Raw genomic sequence first — 17573 nt, 5'->3', positions numbered from 1 at the left:
CGAATCCGACCGGACCGAACATGCAGTGGGGTTGGGCATTTCTCGCTCCCTCGGGCGATTCCACTCCGACTTGGGCAACACCTTCCTGCCGCAGATGCAATGGCTAGCGGGGGCTAGCGGGGCCTAAATCACTGGCCGACACCGGCATCCGGATGGATCCCTGGGACGGAGACAAAAGAAAGATAACTTACTGACAAAAGAAAGATAACTTACTGGAGACATTCAGTGTTATATGCTGCTAAACGCGGCCGGGTTCAAACAGAAAGGTATATTAACAGATCTCGTACCAGCGCCCACACAACAGGGCGTTGCCAAAGAGGCAAGGGGGGTGACAGAAAAAAAGAAAACAAAAAGGAAAGAAAAAAGGAAAAGAGGTGTCGAAGGAGCGAGAGGGAAAAAAAAAAAGGGAAACCTAAAGCACCAACGTGTATCCCCAGATCCCTCCGAGCACATACCAACAAGTCTTGCCGAAAGAATCCAACCACTCGCTTCGCTCCCAATGATTCCACGACGAAGTAACCAAATTCGCAAGCGTCATCCATCACTTCACTCGCCCACCAACTCAACGCAACCCAATAACGCTCATCTCGAGCGTCCACACCCGCCGGATCCAAACCTTCAGCTTGGTACCCGCAGGCAAGCCCTCCACACCCTCGAGCTCCACGCCCTCCCACCAGCAGCGACGGGCCGGTTTGCGCCAGAACAGCAGCAGCTTTTGGGCCATACCCACAGCACTGCTTCCCATGTCGTTACCGCGGATGTCGGAGCGCAGGCGGGCGAGGGCTAGCGAGCAGATCACGGCCTTGTTGGGCTCGCCCGCGCGGTGGCCCCATCGATCGTCGTGGTTGAAGCCACTGGCGCACAAGTTAGTATGCGATCTAGGCAAATGCATATAAAAGATCAAGGGGGAGATTGTAGATTATATAAATAAAAACTCACCCAGCAGTGAGCATCTCAATGAGATGTGCCTCGGTCGTACCCGGCTCATCACTCTTCTTCAGCCCACTAAAGATGCCGTCCTGCTTGAGCAGCGCGCGCGCGGCCGCCCGCTTGACCTCGATCATCTCGGGCTGGTCAATATCCTGCTTAGGCGGGATGGCGTAAAAGTCGAGGTCCTCACGGAGCACGATAATGCCAGCGCGGCGACTGCTCTCGTCCCGCGCAGTGGGGTCCAGCGGCACCACACCGTCGGTGCCGTCGCCGTTGGGCTCGGCCGGGATGCTCTGGGCCACGTTGCGGAAGAAGTCAAGCATGTACTGGAGCGATGCTGGGTCGTACTAGTTGGGTGTTAGCCAGTGGAACAACATCACGGACGTGCGCGAGATAGGTAGAAAGAAAGAACGTACGTCAACCTGGACCGCATCGCCTTCCGTGAACCCGCCCATATGCCCTTCGGGGAACAGCCCATTAGGGAAAAGCGACAGTAGGACAAACTCGGGGAGCGTCAGCAGCTCGTCTCTAGACAGCTTGAAGCGAGTGCCCCTGCGCAAACAGTCAGTCTCACGAACAGAAATATCCCAGTTCGAATTTCAACAGTCTTACCGCAAGTCCATCACAATCGTTTCATCCCCGGGTACATCCCCCAGCGGGTTGAGCGATGGCCCACCCTGCTGAACCTGAGTAATAATACTCGCAGCTCCTCCTGCGGCAGCCATGAGGTATGAAAAGGAATCGAGGGGACTAGATCCCTCGGAATATGCCGGTGGCGGTTCTGAATCCTCGTCCTTCGCGCTACTGCTACCACCCTTGCTATCCTGCGGAAGCGCGCGTTTAGTTTCGTACTGGAATCGAAGAGCAGCGGACGCGCTATTCGATGACTCGGCGGCGTTTTCGGCGACGGGCGCGTAGGCTGGGGCCGCGAAAGGGGAGGATGAGGAGGATGGTGAGGCGGAAGAAGACGCGGCGGCTGTTTCTGTTGTTACCCCTGGAGAGGTTGTGTCTTCAACGGCGGCTTTGTATGGTTCGCACGGCTCGAGAACGGACTCGGATGACTCGCGGTCCTGGGTATCGGTGTTGGTGGTAGCTGGAAAGAGCGACGAAAACGAAGGTGGCGGCCGGAAAGCGGACGAAGACGGGCCTGAGGCCTCGGAGGCGGGATACTGCGGCGGTGGAGAGCGCTGGCGAGATGGGTGTGATTCGTCGTCGTTGGTATCGATGGGGCTAGCCGCAACTTTATTACTCGCGACAGAGTTGATCGGCTCGGCCACGATGGTGGTAGTCGTGTCAAATCTGGGATCGGAAATGCCTGCTTCCTCCTCGACACTGCGCCGCTTGCGGGGGATGGGCCCGGCGGATGGGCGGCTGGATTCTCGGTGGTCAGACAACGTGATGGTGGTTTCCGCGAGGACTCGGTGTGGTTGTTCGTCGTTCGAGGTGAAGTTCAATCGGTCGGTCGGTCAGAATCCCCGAAAAACCGTTGGTGTGGCGCAGTAGATTGTCGCTCGGAGCTGCGCGTGTGAGCGAATTGCTTCAATTGCTCTCTTTTGGCTTGATGTCGCGGCGGAAACAGTTGGTGGTGATTGACCGGCGGTTAGGTGCGTGCCCGGCTGGTAGGGGTCTGGCCTGTTGCCCACAGATGTGGAGGGGGGCGGGCCGTGGGATGGTGGATGGGGCCTGGAAATAAAAGTAACCTTCACCCGAGATGACAGCCCAGGACCTGCAACGCTGGGTCGCGTTATGACATTGGGGAACGACCCTGGGAACCGAGGCTTGAAATCTCTTTCTGTGGCTAAATATTAACAGCTCGGAAAGCAAAATCAATGAGGCAATTGAGACTTTACTCAGTAGAGATCAATGTTGGTTTGCTTCCCAGCTGACATTGATACGGAGTACTTCTATCTGTTGGTTGGGCTAGCCACACAGTGAATGATGACCCCTGAAGCTCCATTCGCCGGCGAATCAGCTGTCATACCACCAGGGGGCATGTGGGGATCCATCAGAATGCAGCCGCGCAGAGCGCCCAATCAGGTGAACTAGGCCTGGCATTGACTTGTCACCCCAATCGTTCCCTAGGACTTTGTTAAAGTCATCCAAGAGCCGTAATCGTTTACAGCGAGTTAATTCTCGGATCTCAAGAGACTCTGTGGTCAGACCCGAGATGGTGTTCAGAAACGCAAATACCGTAGATCAATCTTGAGGATGGGTGAACCCCAGTACCTATTGTTACCTACCTAGGTAAGAGAAGAGTACCTAAGTAACTGAAAGCCAACATAGAATGTTAAACACATCTCCCAAGTATTACTTAGTTTTTATTTTCAAGTGGTTCGGCCTGTGGACTCTGGGAGACGAGTAGTTTAAAGAGAGTTATTAGTCTAGCATTCTAGGCTTTCTGAGTTTGAGTTGCAGAACTCAAAAGAAGAGCAGTGAGTGAAGCTGGCTCGAATCCGATTCAGCATCTCGCCTGTCACAGCACGGGGCATCGGTTTCGTATGCAAGGTAATTTATGACCCCATCTGTACGTTACACCTTGATTGCATGATGGCTATGACGATCTGATGTGCCCTGGCACAATAAACGACCTTTGAAAATCGCATCTCTTCTTGATGGACGTTCCGTCTCTCCTGTTGCCCTTTAGAGGGCGGTTCGGGCATACCCAAGCTCCGGGTGAACCCCGCGATGGCTAAAAAGGCACCAGGCAGATGACATCACCAAACACCGCCAACCAGACGCTGTTTCCCACTATGGACTTCGATGCTTTGTGCCTGGGGCGGAATGTAACGGCAGTCGAGCAACAACGCAACCCAAGACCTGAAAGCGGTGCTGAAAGCCGTCAGTTTGCAGTAACTCAGCTCGGCGGTTGGCTTACTTGAGAATGAGTAAAGTCACCTGCTCACGGGTCTTGTATGAAGCGAGGGATCGGGGCGAACCGGATTAGGCATTCTGCTTTGATGTTTTTGTGACTTGACGTGCGCACTATGCGAAGGATGCATGCAAGACATAGACGCAACGCAATCTTCGGCGTGCCTGGCGAGGAAGGTGCGCGATTGCCCCATTACCAAGCCTTGAAAATAACCAGTCTCAGGATTCCCGTCTGCGAGCATTGGCCTTGAATACTACCTCAACCTCACAAAAGGTGCGGGCCACACAAGCTCAACCAGGCACCACGAACGGAAAATCACGAAATAACCGGGAATCCCGGGTAGACAAGAACAGACGGGATTGCCGACAACCGTTGCATGACGTCCCAAGGGAGATCCTCTTCGGTCCGCCCATATTTACCCCCAGATCTCCCTCTTTGCGACAAGATCCCCCTCCGGTTCCTCACCTCGATAACTTTTGTTTTTAGCCTTGGCTTACACAACGACATCGCAACCACGATACATGATGAACCGGCTCCTAAAGCGAGCTGCCGCAGCAGCACTGCTGCTGTCTGGTAGCGGAACAGCGCAGGAGACCACAGTCACCACAACAACCGTATCCACAGCTACCACCGACATCACCACTACAGTTGCTTCCACAGCGGCGTCGTCATGCGCCACGGTTCTGACACCAACCTATTCTCCTCCCGTGGTTGCCAAAGGATGGAAGGCCCAGCTGATTGCCACCAACCTCAGCAGCCCGCGGGGCATCAAATTTGATTCCAGTGGCGGTCTCCTTGTGGTTGAGGCTCAGGCTGGTCTCAGGCGTCTTGTTTTTGATGATAATGGCGGGACCTGTTTGTCGGTAAAGGAGAGCACGCCGGTTATAGATGATAACGAGGTAAGTCTGGCAAATAAGTTGAGATTCAGGGAAAAAGAATAATACGCTTACCAATGTGTAGCTCAATCACAGTCTGGAGCTCTCCGCAGACGGCAAGACCCTCTACGTCTCTTCGACCGAAAACGTAGACCAGTATTCCTACGATGCCGAAACAGGCACTGTGGGCAGCCTCACCCGCATCATCTCCAACATGACCAACCCAAACTTTGGCCACTCGACGCGGACGCTGCTCCTCTCCCACCACGTACCTGACCTGCTTGTCGTATCGCGCGGCAGCTCCGAGAACATCGATCTGCTGACAAACGACATCACGAGCGGTATCTCGCAATTGCGGGCCTTTAACGTCTCCAACACCACCACGACCATCCTTGACCGTCCCTATAACTACCCCTCCGACGGCCTGCTGATCGCTTGGGGACTGCGCAACTCGGTTGGCGTGGCCGAGCACCCAGAGCAGGGAACCATCTGGTCGGTCGAGAACAGTGCCGATGAGATCCACCGCCTAGGCGAAGATGTCCACGAGGACAACCCGGGCGAGGAGCTCAACTTCCACGGGGCCCTCAACGACGATAACTCCAAGCTATTGGGCGCCAACTACGGCTACCCGAACTGCTTCGCACTCTGGAACACGACGGCCTTCCCTTCGCCCGGCGACCTCGCCGTCGGCGCTCAATTCTCCCTCGACAACAACGCCACGGCCAACGACACCGCCTGCGCCGCCAACACCGTTTCGCCGCGCATCACCTTCCGCGCCCACATGGCGCCGCTCGACATCAAATTCAACGGCACTTCTCGGGCGTTCGTATCGTTCCACGGCAGCTGGAATCGCGATCACCCTGCGGGCTACAAGCTGTCCTACGTGGACTTTGACAACGAGGCGGGCGAGCCGGTTGCACAGAGCGATAGTCTCGAGGCTGTGCGAGACGTGCTGACCGCGCCGGACGTGTCGGTGTGCGGTTCGGGGGGTAAGTGTTTGCGGCCCGCTGGGCTCGCGTTCGACGCGGATCGGCAGCGGTTGTTCGTAACCAGCGATGCGACGGGGGAGATTTGGGTGGTGACCCGGGATGGCGAGGAGGTAGATGTTGGCAGCGGTGAGGGCAATGCTAGTAGCACCAGTGGGAATGGAGGTTCGAATGGTGGTGGCTCAAACACTGGTGGAGGGCCATCGCCAAGCTCGTCGACTGCTGCAGCTGTGCCGGGCGTGGTGTACCGCGGTGTGGGAGGTAGTAGTTGGGCTGTGGTTGGTGTGACCGTTGGGATGATGGTCCTTGGTGGAGTTGGGTTCATGATTTGAGAGTCTGTTTGATCGGGTGTATCTCGCCTGAGAGAGTATAATGTTCCGAGATGATTCTAAATTGATTTGTGTCAGCTACAGGCGCGTGTTAATAGTCATGAGAGGAGGAATGAATACATACCTGATTCAGCCCCCTTCGCCAACCTATCTCACTCGACACTCATATACCAAAAGTTAAGGTTGGCTCACGATTCAGATAACACACGCAACAGGCATACACAACACAAGCTGTCTGTATTCATTAGCTCTAAATCCCGTCCCAACCTTAAACGCCCGGGCCCCTTCTTAATCGTCCTCTTCATCATCCCACTTCCCCTCCTCTGCCTACTCCTCAATCGTCTTGACACACTCCCACTCGCCCTTAAGATTCTCCTTCCACAGTGTAACCTTGTTATCACCGCCGCTAGCCGCCAGTACGTTGCCGCTAAGCGACCAGCTGACACGCCAGACAGCCGCCTCGAAAGTGAGCACCTTAGCAGTCCACTGCAACGGATTAGCCGGGTCGCTGGTCCAGATACGCACGGTACGGTCCTCAGACGCGCTGGCGATGTAGCTCTTCTGCAACACAGTCGGGCTCCACGCCACGTCGCGCACCCAGTCGGTGTGGCCCGTCAGCGGCTCGCGCTCGGGGGTGTAGGTGTTGCTCGCGGCGTCGTAAGCCCAGATCTTGAGCGCGTTGTCGGAGCCGCCCGTGACGAAGCGGCGGTTGCCCGTCGACTTGGGCCCCGGCTTGCTGCTGACGATCGACCCGGGGCTGGTTGCGGGCGCCCAGGATACCGAGTTGACGCCGAGCCCGTGTGCGTGGAAGATGCCGTGGTCCCAGCTGTTGTCCTTGAACTCGAGCACGCTGACGTTGCCGTCGGAGGAGGCGCAGGCTAGGAGGCAGCCGGCTTCGTGCGGGGCCCATGAGACGACGTTGACGCTGGCTTTGTGCAGCGCGAAGTCGAAGATGCGCTGCCACGCGCCGTTGAGCTCGCGCCAGATGAGCACCTTACCGTCGTACCCTGCGCTAGCTAGGATGTTGCCGTACTTGGGGTGCGCCCAGGAAACGCACCACACTGCGCCGTCGTGCCTGTTTTATCCGCAAATATTTGTAAGCCCTTCTCGTCCGAGATCTCATCCATCCGTCAAACAACCACTTGCCCCCCCCCACCCCCCCCCCCCCGCTAGTTTGGTCCCTTCTCTTTGATGACGTACCCCTTCAGTGTCTCGCTCAGCCGTTGCGTTTCGCCCTCAATCTCGAAGATCTTGATGGTCCGGTCCGACGAGCAGGTCGCTAACCTCCGGCCGTAGTAGTCGAGGACTGCATCGTGCTGCTCTCGGTCAGCGTTTGTTTCTCGTCTTCGTCTAGGATTGTAGCTTTCGTTGTTTCGTGGCTTCGTCGCTGCACTCTTGCAGCTTCTTGGCCCCGCTTTGGGCTGTATGGGAGGGTCTCCGGTGTCTGCGTCGAGGAGAGAGAACATACAATCATATCATCGTGGCCAGAGTTGGCGATTACTTGGGTTCCCGCTGCCTGGAGCTTGGGTTAGCGGGGGTCAAGCTAGAGAATTTGGGGCGAGAAAGCAGGAGGGCGCGAGGTGTGCATACCATTGTGACGGACTTTCTTTCTATTCAGTCAATGCAACTGGCAGAAACAATAGGAAAGATGGCTATTTTCTTTGGGGGAATATGCCGGATCGAGGTCACAGGAGTATGGGTATCGTCAATGACCTGCAAGAGAGCGCTGAATGTGAGTGGCCGCCGGCAGAGTGGGTTCTGGTCGTGAACCGCACCCCCTGTTGAGTCCAGCTGGCAAGAAATTCAAGGTGAAAGCTCTCGGTGTGCGTGAGCCTGCAGGGATCTCACCTTGAAAGGCCCGAGCGGCCTGCCGATGCCCCGAGCCGGGCCTAATAAGCCCCACTACAGGCCGCTCTCAGTGGGCCGTGCACCTGCTCCGGCTTGGCTTCGCCCCTCTGTCACAGGCCCGTCCCGAAGTCCCCAGGACGAACTTCGACTTGCACATCACTCTCCTTCATCGTGACCTCGGCGGCCCGACGACACGACACATGAATAAAGCGGGCCCTAACTGAACGGCCTCAGTCACCCTATTGTTTATAGACAACAATGCCTCTTGATTCAATAGACCTCTTTCCTTCTTTTCCTGCGCGACCAACTTGATTTACCTCTCACCATCGGCTCGGTTCTTCGCTTTTCGCCTCCCTCGGTCGACCTCGGCATCTCGAACCACCGTCAGGTTTACTACTTTTGACCTCAACAAGGCCATTATCCCTTTTGCCTTAGGCGAAATAACCTTGCGCAACCTCGATTTACCCATCATCGACTTCCAACAACCCTCCAAGATGGCCGACAGCATGTGCGGCCCGTCTAACGGTGCCAAGAATCTTCTGGCTCACGTCGACCGCGACCGCGGCCACCAGCAGGATCGTTTTGTCAACGTCCAGCAGCCTGGCGCCGGCAACGTAAGTTTTCTACTTGCGGGAAGCGCAAATATTCACGGAATTGAGAGTGCAAAATTTGCTAACCAACTCTCAACAGGCCTTCCGCTCTCACAATGCCGTCGGCAACGGCGCCGAGATGGCCTTCGGCGGCTTCCAGAACGGCACTGCTCCGATGGACGCCTCTTTCGGCCCCGGTCTCGACATGCACATGGGTCCCGGCGCTAGACCTTTCGGCCACCCCGCTCCGGGTGTCCCCGGTGTTCCGTCCGGCATGGGCCACATGGCTCCGGTCGCCCCGGCGGGCCGTCTTGTCTCTCCGGCCACCGGCGGCCCCTCGCACCAGGAGTGGGTCAACCAATTCTCTACCATGCAACTTGGCGGCAGCAAGGCCGGCCCTAGCGCTGCCATGCCCGCTCAGATGCAGGCCAACCGCGCCAACATGGCTGCCATGAACCCGGCCATGAACATGCAGCAGGGCAATTTCGGCATGCCCATGTATGGTGCCGGTGCCATGGGCTTCGCCCCCCACATGAACCCGGCTGCGCAGCAGCAGCAGGTCCAACCCGCCGTGACCCAAGAGTCCGCCATCGACGTCGAAGCTTTCAACCGCGCTTTCGGCGAGTACGACGATTCCAACTTCGAGACCGAGCTGGCCGGCTGGAAGGAACAGGAGCAGGCCGCCAACAAGGAGTTTGCCGAGGCCCAGGATGAGTGGATGGCCGAGCACGGTCCGCACACCGAGGCTACCGCCACCAAGATGGCGCCTCCGACCCCTGCCGAGATGAAGATCATTGACGCCAACATGGAGGAGATTGCCGCTGAGCAGGACGAAGTCAAGGAGATGACGGCCCGCGGCAACGAGGAGCTCGTCCGTGCCGCCACCGAGATCATCAGCTCCATTGCTGACAACACTTCCGAGAAGTTCAAGAACTCGCGCTTCTTTGAGCTCATGCGTCGCATTGGCAATCGCGAGGTGGTCGTCGAGGGCGATAGCTTCGTCAACGCGGTCACCGGTGAGTCTGTCAAGACGGCTGACGATGAGGAGGATATCATTCGCGAGAAGGCTGCTGCTTCCGCCTCAGGCGCTGCCACTGTCACCGCAGCCACCGCTTGATTACCTGCTGGGTACCGCATCATCACTCCGTCACCGTCACGCTACACGACGCCACGGACATCTTGAGGATGCTTGCATTTCCTCGACTTTCCCGAACCTGTATGGAAATTAGTACAGCACTGTACGATGTATTGTATACAGCCGCCACCCCGCTCTGTACACCCTCGCTCGACAACCACAAAACCTCAATTCCTTGCTTTCAATACACCTTTCCCCTTCCCCTCGGCCTGTCCTTCGGTTCCTTTTCCCCATTTTCCTTTGTCAAAACTCACACCTGTATCCCACCCCTCCATTATCCGAGGGGTTGTATGTTTTATCACTTGTCATCGATCGATTCTTTCCCCACTGGAGAGGGACCTGGGACGGAATCCTTTTCTTGGCCGCATAGTTCGGGGCGTTGGATTCGGGGAGTTAGGATGCAGACGGATGAAATCCGATACGGAATGGATTCCTTGCGTTGTTTTTCTCTCTTTCGTCTTGGGTTCTGGTTACTCGACATTCCATCTGGATTTTCTCCCTGGCTCCTCTTCTACCTTTGGAGATTTGAACGGGCATTTGCATGGCATTCGCGGCCGCGCTGATGTGGTGTTGGCACGCTGAAAGATTTTCCTGTCTTGGTTTGCAGCATTGCTTGGAGCAATGGGGACAGCAAACCCGCGGTCCACTGGTATGGGATATGTCCCATGCAGGTCTCGCGGGTCTCGCTATTGTATGAGGCAATGGCTCGGCTATTTTGCTTTCCGTTTCCTTCTCTTTTTTCTGTTCCTCTATTTCGGCCTTACATCCATCGATGTATTTTCCACTTGCTCCGGATGAGGCTGGTTGCTCGACGAGGTTGCTGTAGGAGTTGACGGGCTGGCGGTTGAACGGCGTTTTTCTTTTTCTCATGATAGACCTGGCACAGGAGGGAGGTAGTTACCTAAGGGCTCGCTTCCGAGGAAGCAGGTTGGCAATAACCCCATCCGCCATATACCCCAAATCAGTCTCAAACTGCATTATCGTGATGTGCATGTGTACCATCGCTATGTTTTCCTCTGCACGTGCCGTCCTCCTACATAAAGGAGGTAGTATCGCTAGCGCTGGTGGGGACGGGAAGCAAGGGGCCAAAGCTACACTACGCGTCGCTAATCGAGCGAGGCTCTTTCCTTTTCCATGTTCGTTTCTTTAATCTTCCATCCCCATTCCTCGGCAGGGTTTCTTCCTTTATTTCCGTCGGCCAATGCTCCCAAATAAGAACCGGTAACTTAACAACCAGAACCCCCAAGTTTTTTTTCTCTCGGTATACAAATCTCACGATGGCGGTGCCAAGCCCCCAATCGCCGGCGCCCCTTAGCGGTCAGAAATTCCATATTCCGAACCTCTGGCCTGCGTTCGCCGGGTGGAAACATGGTGTCAACCCGCTTCACGGGCGGGTCAAGCTGGCCGTAGATGCACGGCTGGAGGGCTTGTTTGAGGACCCGCGGGTCGTGGAGAAGGTGAAGGCCGTGGATATTGGGCTTTTTGCTGCTGGGTATGTTTCCCTGGTATCTTCTCTCATCGGATGTGAGCTAATTTACTTCAATTGGCCAAAAGGGTGTTGGTAGACGTACCTTACGATATCCTGGAGACAATGGCATTTTACTCCATCTGGCTAGTCCTCTGGGACGATTACATCGACGGCGAGGACGCCGATGCAGGCGGCGGCAATGGCGGCGAGACGACCGATCTAGCCGCGGAGTACTGCCGGCGGTCCGTGGCCTTTGTGAAGCATTCCCTGCAGCTTGACGAGCGCAAAGTCAGCGACGAAGGACTGGGGGGCCAGCAGGCGGTGGTCCCTGAGGCACCGACCAAGGTGTGTGAGAGCTTTGCAGACGTTGGCCGGCGGTTCGTGGAGGTGTGTGATCTCGCGGCGAGGAGGGAGATGTTTGGACATTTGAAGGAATACATGGAAGGCTGCGTCGTGGAGCACAGGTGGAAGTCGTCAGGCAAGATCCCGAACGTGGAAGAGTACTACGCGTTTCGGTTGAAGGTGACGTCGGTGGATGTCATGCTGGATCTTTGCAGGTGCGTGGTCTCCTTGAGATACTAGTGCGCGGAATATGAGCTGACGAATCTCGTAGGGTAACGAATGGGTTTGTGTTCCCCAAGGAAATACTGGATTCGGAAGAGGTGGCGATCATGCATCTCACTATAAACAAACTGTTTATCGCGTAAGTCAGGCCGCATTCTCTTCCGCTGCGCCCTTTGCTAACCATATTTAGCGTCAACGATATCTTCTCGCTCAAGAAGGAGTTGGTAAGTGGCGTTATTGGCACCCCATCATAGAACAACCATAGACTGACTTGTCATTCGTTTTTAGAAGGTCGGTGAATTCGGGAACTTGATACCGATCAAGATGCGGGCGTTGAATATGGATTTGGCCACAACCCTGGAGAGCGTGGTACAAGATATGCACAACCTGGTTCAAGATTTTGACCGGAGTGCCTCAACCATCCGAAAACAGCTCATGTTGGGCGAGCAGCATGGGTTAGCAGAACAGTTCGACCGGGTCGTGGGAGCATACCAAAGCATCCCGACAAGCACACTAGGCTTTTCGATTCAGAGCCCCCGATATGGGATGTTGAAGGACAAACTGGAGGATGGTTCTTTTCAAGTTACCCTATGAATAGATAATCCATGATAACCCCCGTTGAAATGTCCATCCGGTGCCTGGAATGTTTAGATCCCAAATCGGACAAGGACCGCTGGTTACACCGATCTGCCGGTCCGGATTGCCCCGCTTTTCCCGCATCCGGTTCTTGGCTCCTCCGGCCCATGGTGCCGATCCTCGCGAGTCTTCCACGTAAACTGCGTGAAGTCGTCGCCCCTTGGGAGTAATAAAAGTAAACCGGGCCCTACCGGGTTCGTTACGTCGCGCCGATCCTCCCATATATCGGATCTTCGTCGCCTTGATAGTCTATCGGGTAATACTACTGCGAATGGACAACCCATATGCAAACCTTAGCCTTGACGATTGTGAGTCGGAGCGCTGAGTATCCGGGTGGTGATTATACGCCCTGAATTCTACATGCCCCGATGAAACTCCAAGATACGAAGTCATGGCAATGAATGGACCAACACGGTCACGCGATGGCGGGGGATGGCACCCGGCGATGCGGGGCCATCCGATCCGGTTATGGTCGGAACTTGGGCAGCTGTGGAACCTGGCTTACAAAGACGAAACACCACGTTCCTTCAGCGTCCCAACCTCAAATGATATAGAGCTTTATATAGAGCCACTTTCCTCCCAGAATCTGACCACCACACGAGAATCAATTAAACTCTACATCATGGATGCTACTGGATTTACTTACCCATCCCCTTTGACAGGCTACGAGAATGCCCCTCCTCTGCCCCACGAGAAAGCCGAGGACGGTAAAAGCTTCCAGAACAAACAAACGGGCGTCCTGAGCAAGACCTACGAGAAGTTTCCCACTCCGCTCGACAATAGCAGACGGGGCGGTTTGTAGGTTCCCCTTGAATCTCGGTTTACCGGGTACAGAGTACCCCAGATGTACGCTCCCAACGCTAACCGCCTCAGTGACGTCCACGTTTACCACTACCAGGACAACGCCGCGCGTAAGTCACAGCCGGTTAGGCCGGAACCTCGCTATCTCCATTCACCCACACAAAACTAACACAGCTTCACCAGAGACGGAATACGCCCGCGCTCTTTGGCAGCGCATCCGCCACGAATTCCCGGAGCTGCGCATCTACACTTTCTGGGACAAGCCCCTCGGCCCTCACCCAATCGCCATGTTCGAAGTCAACCTGCTCTCGCCCGCCCAGTTCGGCGCCTTCATCCCCTGGCTTGCGATCTGGCGTGGCCCGCTGTCGGTGCTGGTGCATCCTAATACGACGACTGCGGACGGCGGGGTGGATGAAAACGGCGTGAAGTTTGATGGGGAGAGTGAGTTGCGTGATCATACGCAGAGGGCGATTTGGATGGGTGAGAGGGTGCCGTTGGATGTTGGAAGGATTTGGGGGGCGAAAGTGAAGGCGCAGACGCAGACGCAGACGTAGACGTCGGTGTTGGATGTAGGGAGTCACGAACCGGGGGGGTGAAGTGCCTATTTAACGTTATGTCTTGGCTGGCCGATGAACCGTTGGTGCTTGATCGGGTGATGTTTTATCCGAGAACGGAATCCGCCCGCCCGTCCTCCCAAGCAGCGTCTCATTCATCCATCACGGCAATGCCTTGAACAATCCAGGTGAGAAAGCCAAGTAAATTTGCCATGATGAAATCTGGTTGACGTTTGTTCGGATTAGATTATAGTTGTTAGCTTTTGGCGGTTCCAGTACTTCGTATCATACTTACCCCCTCTTTTGTCTCGAGGCCTAGAAATGGTTTTTTTTTCTCTTTTCCTCCTTTTCTTCTGCTTCTTCTTCGTCTTCTGTTTTCGTCGTTTTTTTTAGACACTCCCTTGAGGGACTGACCAGGACTTTCCAAGAAAAGCTGTGTTCTCATAGGCTCAGCCAAGACGGCCAATCCTGCGGCTTTGAGTTGCGCCGGGGCTGACTCGTGGGCGGAAAAGAGCCAGGGAGCGCGACTGTCAACACGACCCGATAACCCTGACTTCTTGGTTTCTTTCGTCGCTGTCCGGGTCTCGGAGAAGAGGCTTGGGACAAAGTTTTAGGGCCGTTTTGTTTCTATCCGGGGAAATTTTCGTGGTGGAACAGCCCTACAGAGAAATCACTGAACCGTTGTGAGCCAACGGTCATTTCCGGAAGGTCTCAGGTCCGAAAACCGACAAGCGTTCTTCTGCTGTTCGCGATGCATCCCTCAAAAACAGCCTTTCGCTTCGGAACCGAGTCGATTGGCTAGCCCTGTGGGGCTGCTGCAACCCCTTTCAGCTTCTCGGCTAATCATTGGTCAATGCAACCCTAGCAAACCATAATTCCGCTCTGTCAAGCGCGAGGCCGCACTTCAGCTCATGGGATGGGGGTTTTTCCCCAAGGACCACCAATCCACCACAAAAGCGAGCAACGACGCCAAGGCTCGTCCTCGACGGAAAGTGCTGGCAGAAAAGAAAACGCCGGGCCTGCACTCTGCCGCGAAGGCAGCCCTTGGCCCTGGCCATGCCTCTTTGGGAGAGGTCGTTACAACCCTCGTGCTCGGCGTCTCCTTTCCGAGCGAAGTTTGCACTGCACCGGCCGGCACGTCCTTCCCGTACCCATGGTCCCATGGCATGGCGGGCAAGCCGCCTGGGGGAAAAGACCGAGCGCGTGGCGGACGGGAGGCCCCTCCCACGCACATGGATGGGGGAATTGAATGCGGCTGCTGGATGCCGTTCTCGTTGTTGGCTTTTGAACTTTTTTTCTCCTTTGGCCTCTTCTGCTTCCCGTGACCGTGACATGACGCAGTCTAGTTCGTTGTGAGGCCCGGGTTGACCCCTCCCGAACGACGCTCTCTCCTCGTCTCGTGCTGTTTTTCTGCCTTGTGAAGGCATACACTCGTATTTTTTGGACTCTATTTGCTTTCTCTCGTCTTATCTGAGATGTCCCAAACGCGCTTCTCGGTGGCCGCCGCGGCCCTCGCCGTCGGTTTGGCGATGGCAGAGTCCATCCTATACGTGACGGACATGCCTGCGTACAACGTTTTGGTACTGCTGATCCCCGAACCTTTTCTATGCTCATCCAACAAAGACTAACGAGATATACCCTTCGTCTTCTTAAAAGGCACCGTGTGCGCAGTCGGCTCTGGCTTACAACATCCAATACCTGACCGGCGACGCATGCCCCGAAGCGGTCTCCGAGCTCCAGTCCTGCGTGTGCACGAAGAATAACAACTTCCGCTCCGTCTCCTCGGGGATCTCCCAGTCGATCAGCTATGGGTGCGGATCAACGGCCAGTGATGACCATTCATCAGCACAGAGTGTACGGATATCTTGCGCGAAGAGTAATAGGCTGAGAAACTTGTGTTGACTTTCTCCCAGGTCTTGACCGCGTACTGCGACCCATCGAAGACCGTTAAATTTGCGACCCCCACCGCCGTTAGCGTCTTTATCACAGACATTCCCGAGTTTGACTACCTTGCGCCATGCGCCAAGAGCGCTCTGGGATATGCAGTCGAGTAAGTTGGCCGAGTCCCCGATCCTTAGCACAAGCACTGGATTACTGACAGGAACAGAACGATGGTAAAATCTCCTCCTCTAAACGGCCGCACCCGGTGTCTGTTCGAGCCTACTAACTGCGATTAGACGTATGAACTCTGTCAGTCGGACGCGCCGGCCCTAGCGAGCTGCGCCTGCAACAAGAACCAGAACTCGCTCGTTGTCAGCCAGATTATCAACTCATCGGTCAAGTATTCGTGCTCCGGGCACTTGGCAGATGTCACGTCTGCCCAGGAGATGTTCTCCGCCTACTGTGCCATGAACGACGGCACGACCAAGTTTCCAACGCCCTCGGACCCTCCTGGAGATAGTATGTAGAACTACCTAGACTGGAGTTTGGGGCAAGCCGAACTAACCGATGCAGTGACATACTACATCACGGATCTACCGGGGTTCAGCTCACTCGCCCCTTGTGCGGCTACTGGTTTGGGATATGCCATCCAGTCTGTAAGTCAATACCTGTCGAAGCCCTTTGCCCCTCGGAGTTCGCGTCTCCTGCTTCACGATGACAGCTGTTGACCACCACAAATAGCAACTATACGAGCTTTGCCCCGACGGCCCACAGGCGCTCGCTTCGTGCGTGTGTCTCAAGGAGAGCATGACCAACGAGGTTCTCAAGGCCATCACCTCGTCTGTCAAGTACGAGTGCGAGTCGACGGCGACTGAAGATGTCGCATCTGCGATTTCTGTGAGTATTTCCCAGGCCCAAGATAGACATACACGTGCGGAATCAGGGGGACTAATAATACGATAGCTTTACGACTATTATTGCAGCGCCGCTGCGGCCGAGGTCACCCCTCCTGGCGTCCACAACTCCGTCGGGCAGTCGCACCCGGCAAGCCGTACCTCCGGTGGCCCTAAACAGACCGGTACTGGTGGAGCCCACAACGGGAATGGAAGTGGCTCAGGTGACGGGAATGGGTCGTCAGATGGCTTCAGCAACGGCAATGACAAGCAGTCCAGTGGGCCTAGCACCGGGGTGATTGTGGGCGCGGTGGTTGCTGTCATCCTCGGCCTGGCCATCATCGGAGCGATCATTTTCTTTGTCATCAGAGCTCGGAGGAACCGGCCGGGCTCGGTGCGGATCCCGGAAAATGACCCGTCTGTCCCACTTGGCCCCTACGGAAAGGCCGAGCTGGCGAGCGATTCCATTGCCGCTCCGGTGCACCCTTCGAGCCCGTCCCCGAGCACCCTCAAGCCCGGCGCCATCCCCACTCGTGCCGATAACATCTCTCCTGTATCCGCCACCACGGGCGCCTTCACCCCGCCACCAAACCAGGCCGAACTGAGCGGTCAAGCAGCGTTCTACCCACCCATGCCCAACCGGCCCGAGCTACACAACCAGGCAACAGGCAGTCCGTCCCTAGTGTCTCCAGGATCTGACGTCCACGGCCAGCCCGGACAACCGCCCCAACACGCCGCGTTTGCTGCTCCGCCGAACCCCAACGCCCCTGAGCTCTACGGCCAGGGTGCTCCCGCCTCCCACCGACCCGAACTTCAAGGCCAGGGCGCCATGTACGCAAACACGCCAGCGAACATGTCGGAGCTTCAAGGCCAAGGGACGCAATACCATAACGCGAACCCCAACCGGCCAGAGCTCGCCGGGCAGTACAACTACCCGCCACAACAGTCTCCTTACACACAACAACAACAACAATCGCCACCACCACAATATCAACAGGCATATTCTCCACAACACTCACCGTATAACTCACAGTCACCCTACGACCCTCCCGTATCACCGCCTCAACAACAAATGCATGGCGGTCACCCGCAGCAGCAGCAACAGCAGCAGTCGACGTATCCGCAGTCATCGTGGCAGGCGGGGCCGGTGCCGGATTTACATGACCTTTAACTAGACGTTACCGCAGTTGTGATGTTTGTCTCGCATATTTACC

At 56.0% G+C, this 17573-nt stretch overlaps 6 protein-coding genes across 6 annotated transcripts; 4 read left to right on the top strand and 2 right to left on the bottom strand.

The window, feature by feature from the left end:
- Positions 1 to 562: 562 nt before the first annotated feature.
- C8A04DRAFT_27043 (uncharacterized protein) lies at positions 563 to 3476 on the bottom strand (the record flags this gene model as incomplete). Its single annotated transcript, XM_062780147.1, has 5 exons — positions 563 to 854; positions 940 to 1277; positions 1347 to 1482; positions 1543 to 2301; positions 3466 to 3476. The coding sequence occupies 5 exons, from the start codon at positions 3474 to 3476 to the stop codon at positions 563 to 565; spliced, it is 1536 nt and encodes a 511-aa protein (XP_062638654.1).
- Positions 3477 to 4323: 847 nt separating this feature from the next.
- C8A04DRAFT_35994 (soluble quino protein glucose/sorbosone dehydrogenase) lies at positions 4324 to 5992 on the top strand (the record flags this gene model as incomplete). Its single annotated transcript, XM_062783370.1, has 3 exons — positions 4324 to 4698; positions 4760 to 5825; positions 5859 to 5992. The coding sequence occupies 3 exons, from the start codon at positions 4324 to 4326 to the stop codon at positions 5990 to 5992; spliced, it is 1575 nt and encodes a 524-aa protein (XP_062638653.1).
- A 324-nt stretch (positions 5993 to 6316) lies between these two features.
- Positions 6317 to 7582, bottom strand: C8A04DRAFT_27041 (WD40-repeat-containing domain protein; the record flags this gene model as incomplete). The annotated part of the gene is made up of 4 exons (XM_062780146.1): positions 6317 to 7064; positions 7190 to 7305; positions 7458 to 7505; positions 7580 to 7582. 4 exons carry the CDS (start codon positions 7580 to 7582, stop codon positions 6317 to 6319), a joined length of 915 nt encoding a protein of 304 aa, XP_062638652.1.
- A 749-nt stretch (positions 7583 to 8331) lies between these two features.
- Positions 8332 to 9544, top strand: C8A04DRAFT_35992 (uncharacterized protein; the record flags this gene model as incomplete). The annotated part of the gene is made up of 2 exons (XM_062783369.1): positions 8332 to 8451; positions 8528 to 9544. 2 exons carry the CDS (start codon positions 8332 to 8334, stop codon positions 9542 to 9544), a joined length of 1137 nt encoding a protein of 378 aa, XP_062638651.1.
- A 1295-nt stretch (positions 9545 to 10839) lies between these two features.
- C8A04DRAFT_27039 (isoprenoid synthase domain-containing protein) lies at positions 10840 to 13585 on the top strand (the record flags this gene model as incomplete). The annotated part of the gene is made up of 8 exons (XM_062780145.1): positions 10840 to 11054; positions 11117 to 11587; positions 11644 to 11733; positions 11785 to 11818; positions 11883 to 12165; positions 12893 to 13028; positions 13104 to 13141; positions 13215 to 13585. The coding sequence occupies 8 exons, from the start codon at positions 10840 to 10842 to the stop codon at positions 13583 to 13585; spliced, it is 1638 nt and encodes a 545-aa protein (XP_062638650.1).
- A 1475-nt stretch (positions 13586 to 15060) lies between these two features.
- C8A04DRAFT_27038 (uncharacterized protein) lies at positions 15061 to 17530 on the top strand (the record flags this gene model as incomplete). The annotated part of the gene is made up of 8 exons (XM_062780144.1): positions 15061 to 15165; positions 15242 to 15439; positions 15499 to 15635; positions 15693 to 15699; positions 15763 to 15985; positions 16040 to 16122; positions 16208 to 16363; positions 16430 to 17530. 8 exons carry the CDS (start codon positions 15061 to 15063, stop codon positions 17528 to 17530), a joined length of 2010 nt encoding a protein of 669 aa, XP_062638649.1.
- Between the last annotated feature and the right edge of the window lie 43 nt (positions 17531 to 17573).

The sequence above is a fragment of the Dichotomopilus funicola genome, assembly GCF_033296635.1.
Source record: "Dichotomopilus funicola strain CBS 141.50 unplaced genomic scaffold C8A04scaffold_17, whole genome shotgun sequence".
Classification (NCBI taxonomy): domain Eukaryota; kingdom Fungi; phylum Ascomycota; class Sordariomycetes; order Sordariales; family Chaetomiaceae; genus Dichotomopilus; species Dichotomopilus funicola.
The sequence above is the reverse complement of the archived record's forward strand: the minus strand, read 5'-3'. Positions and strand labels throughout refer to the sequence as shown.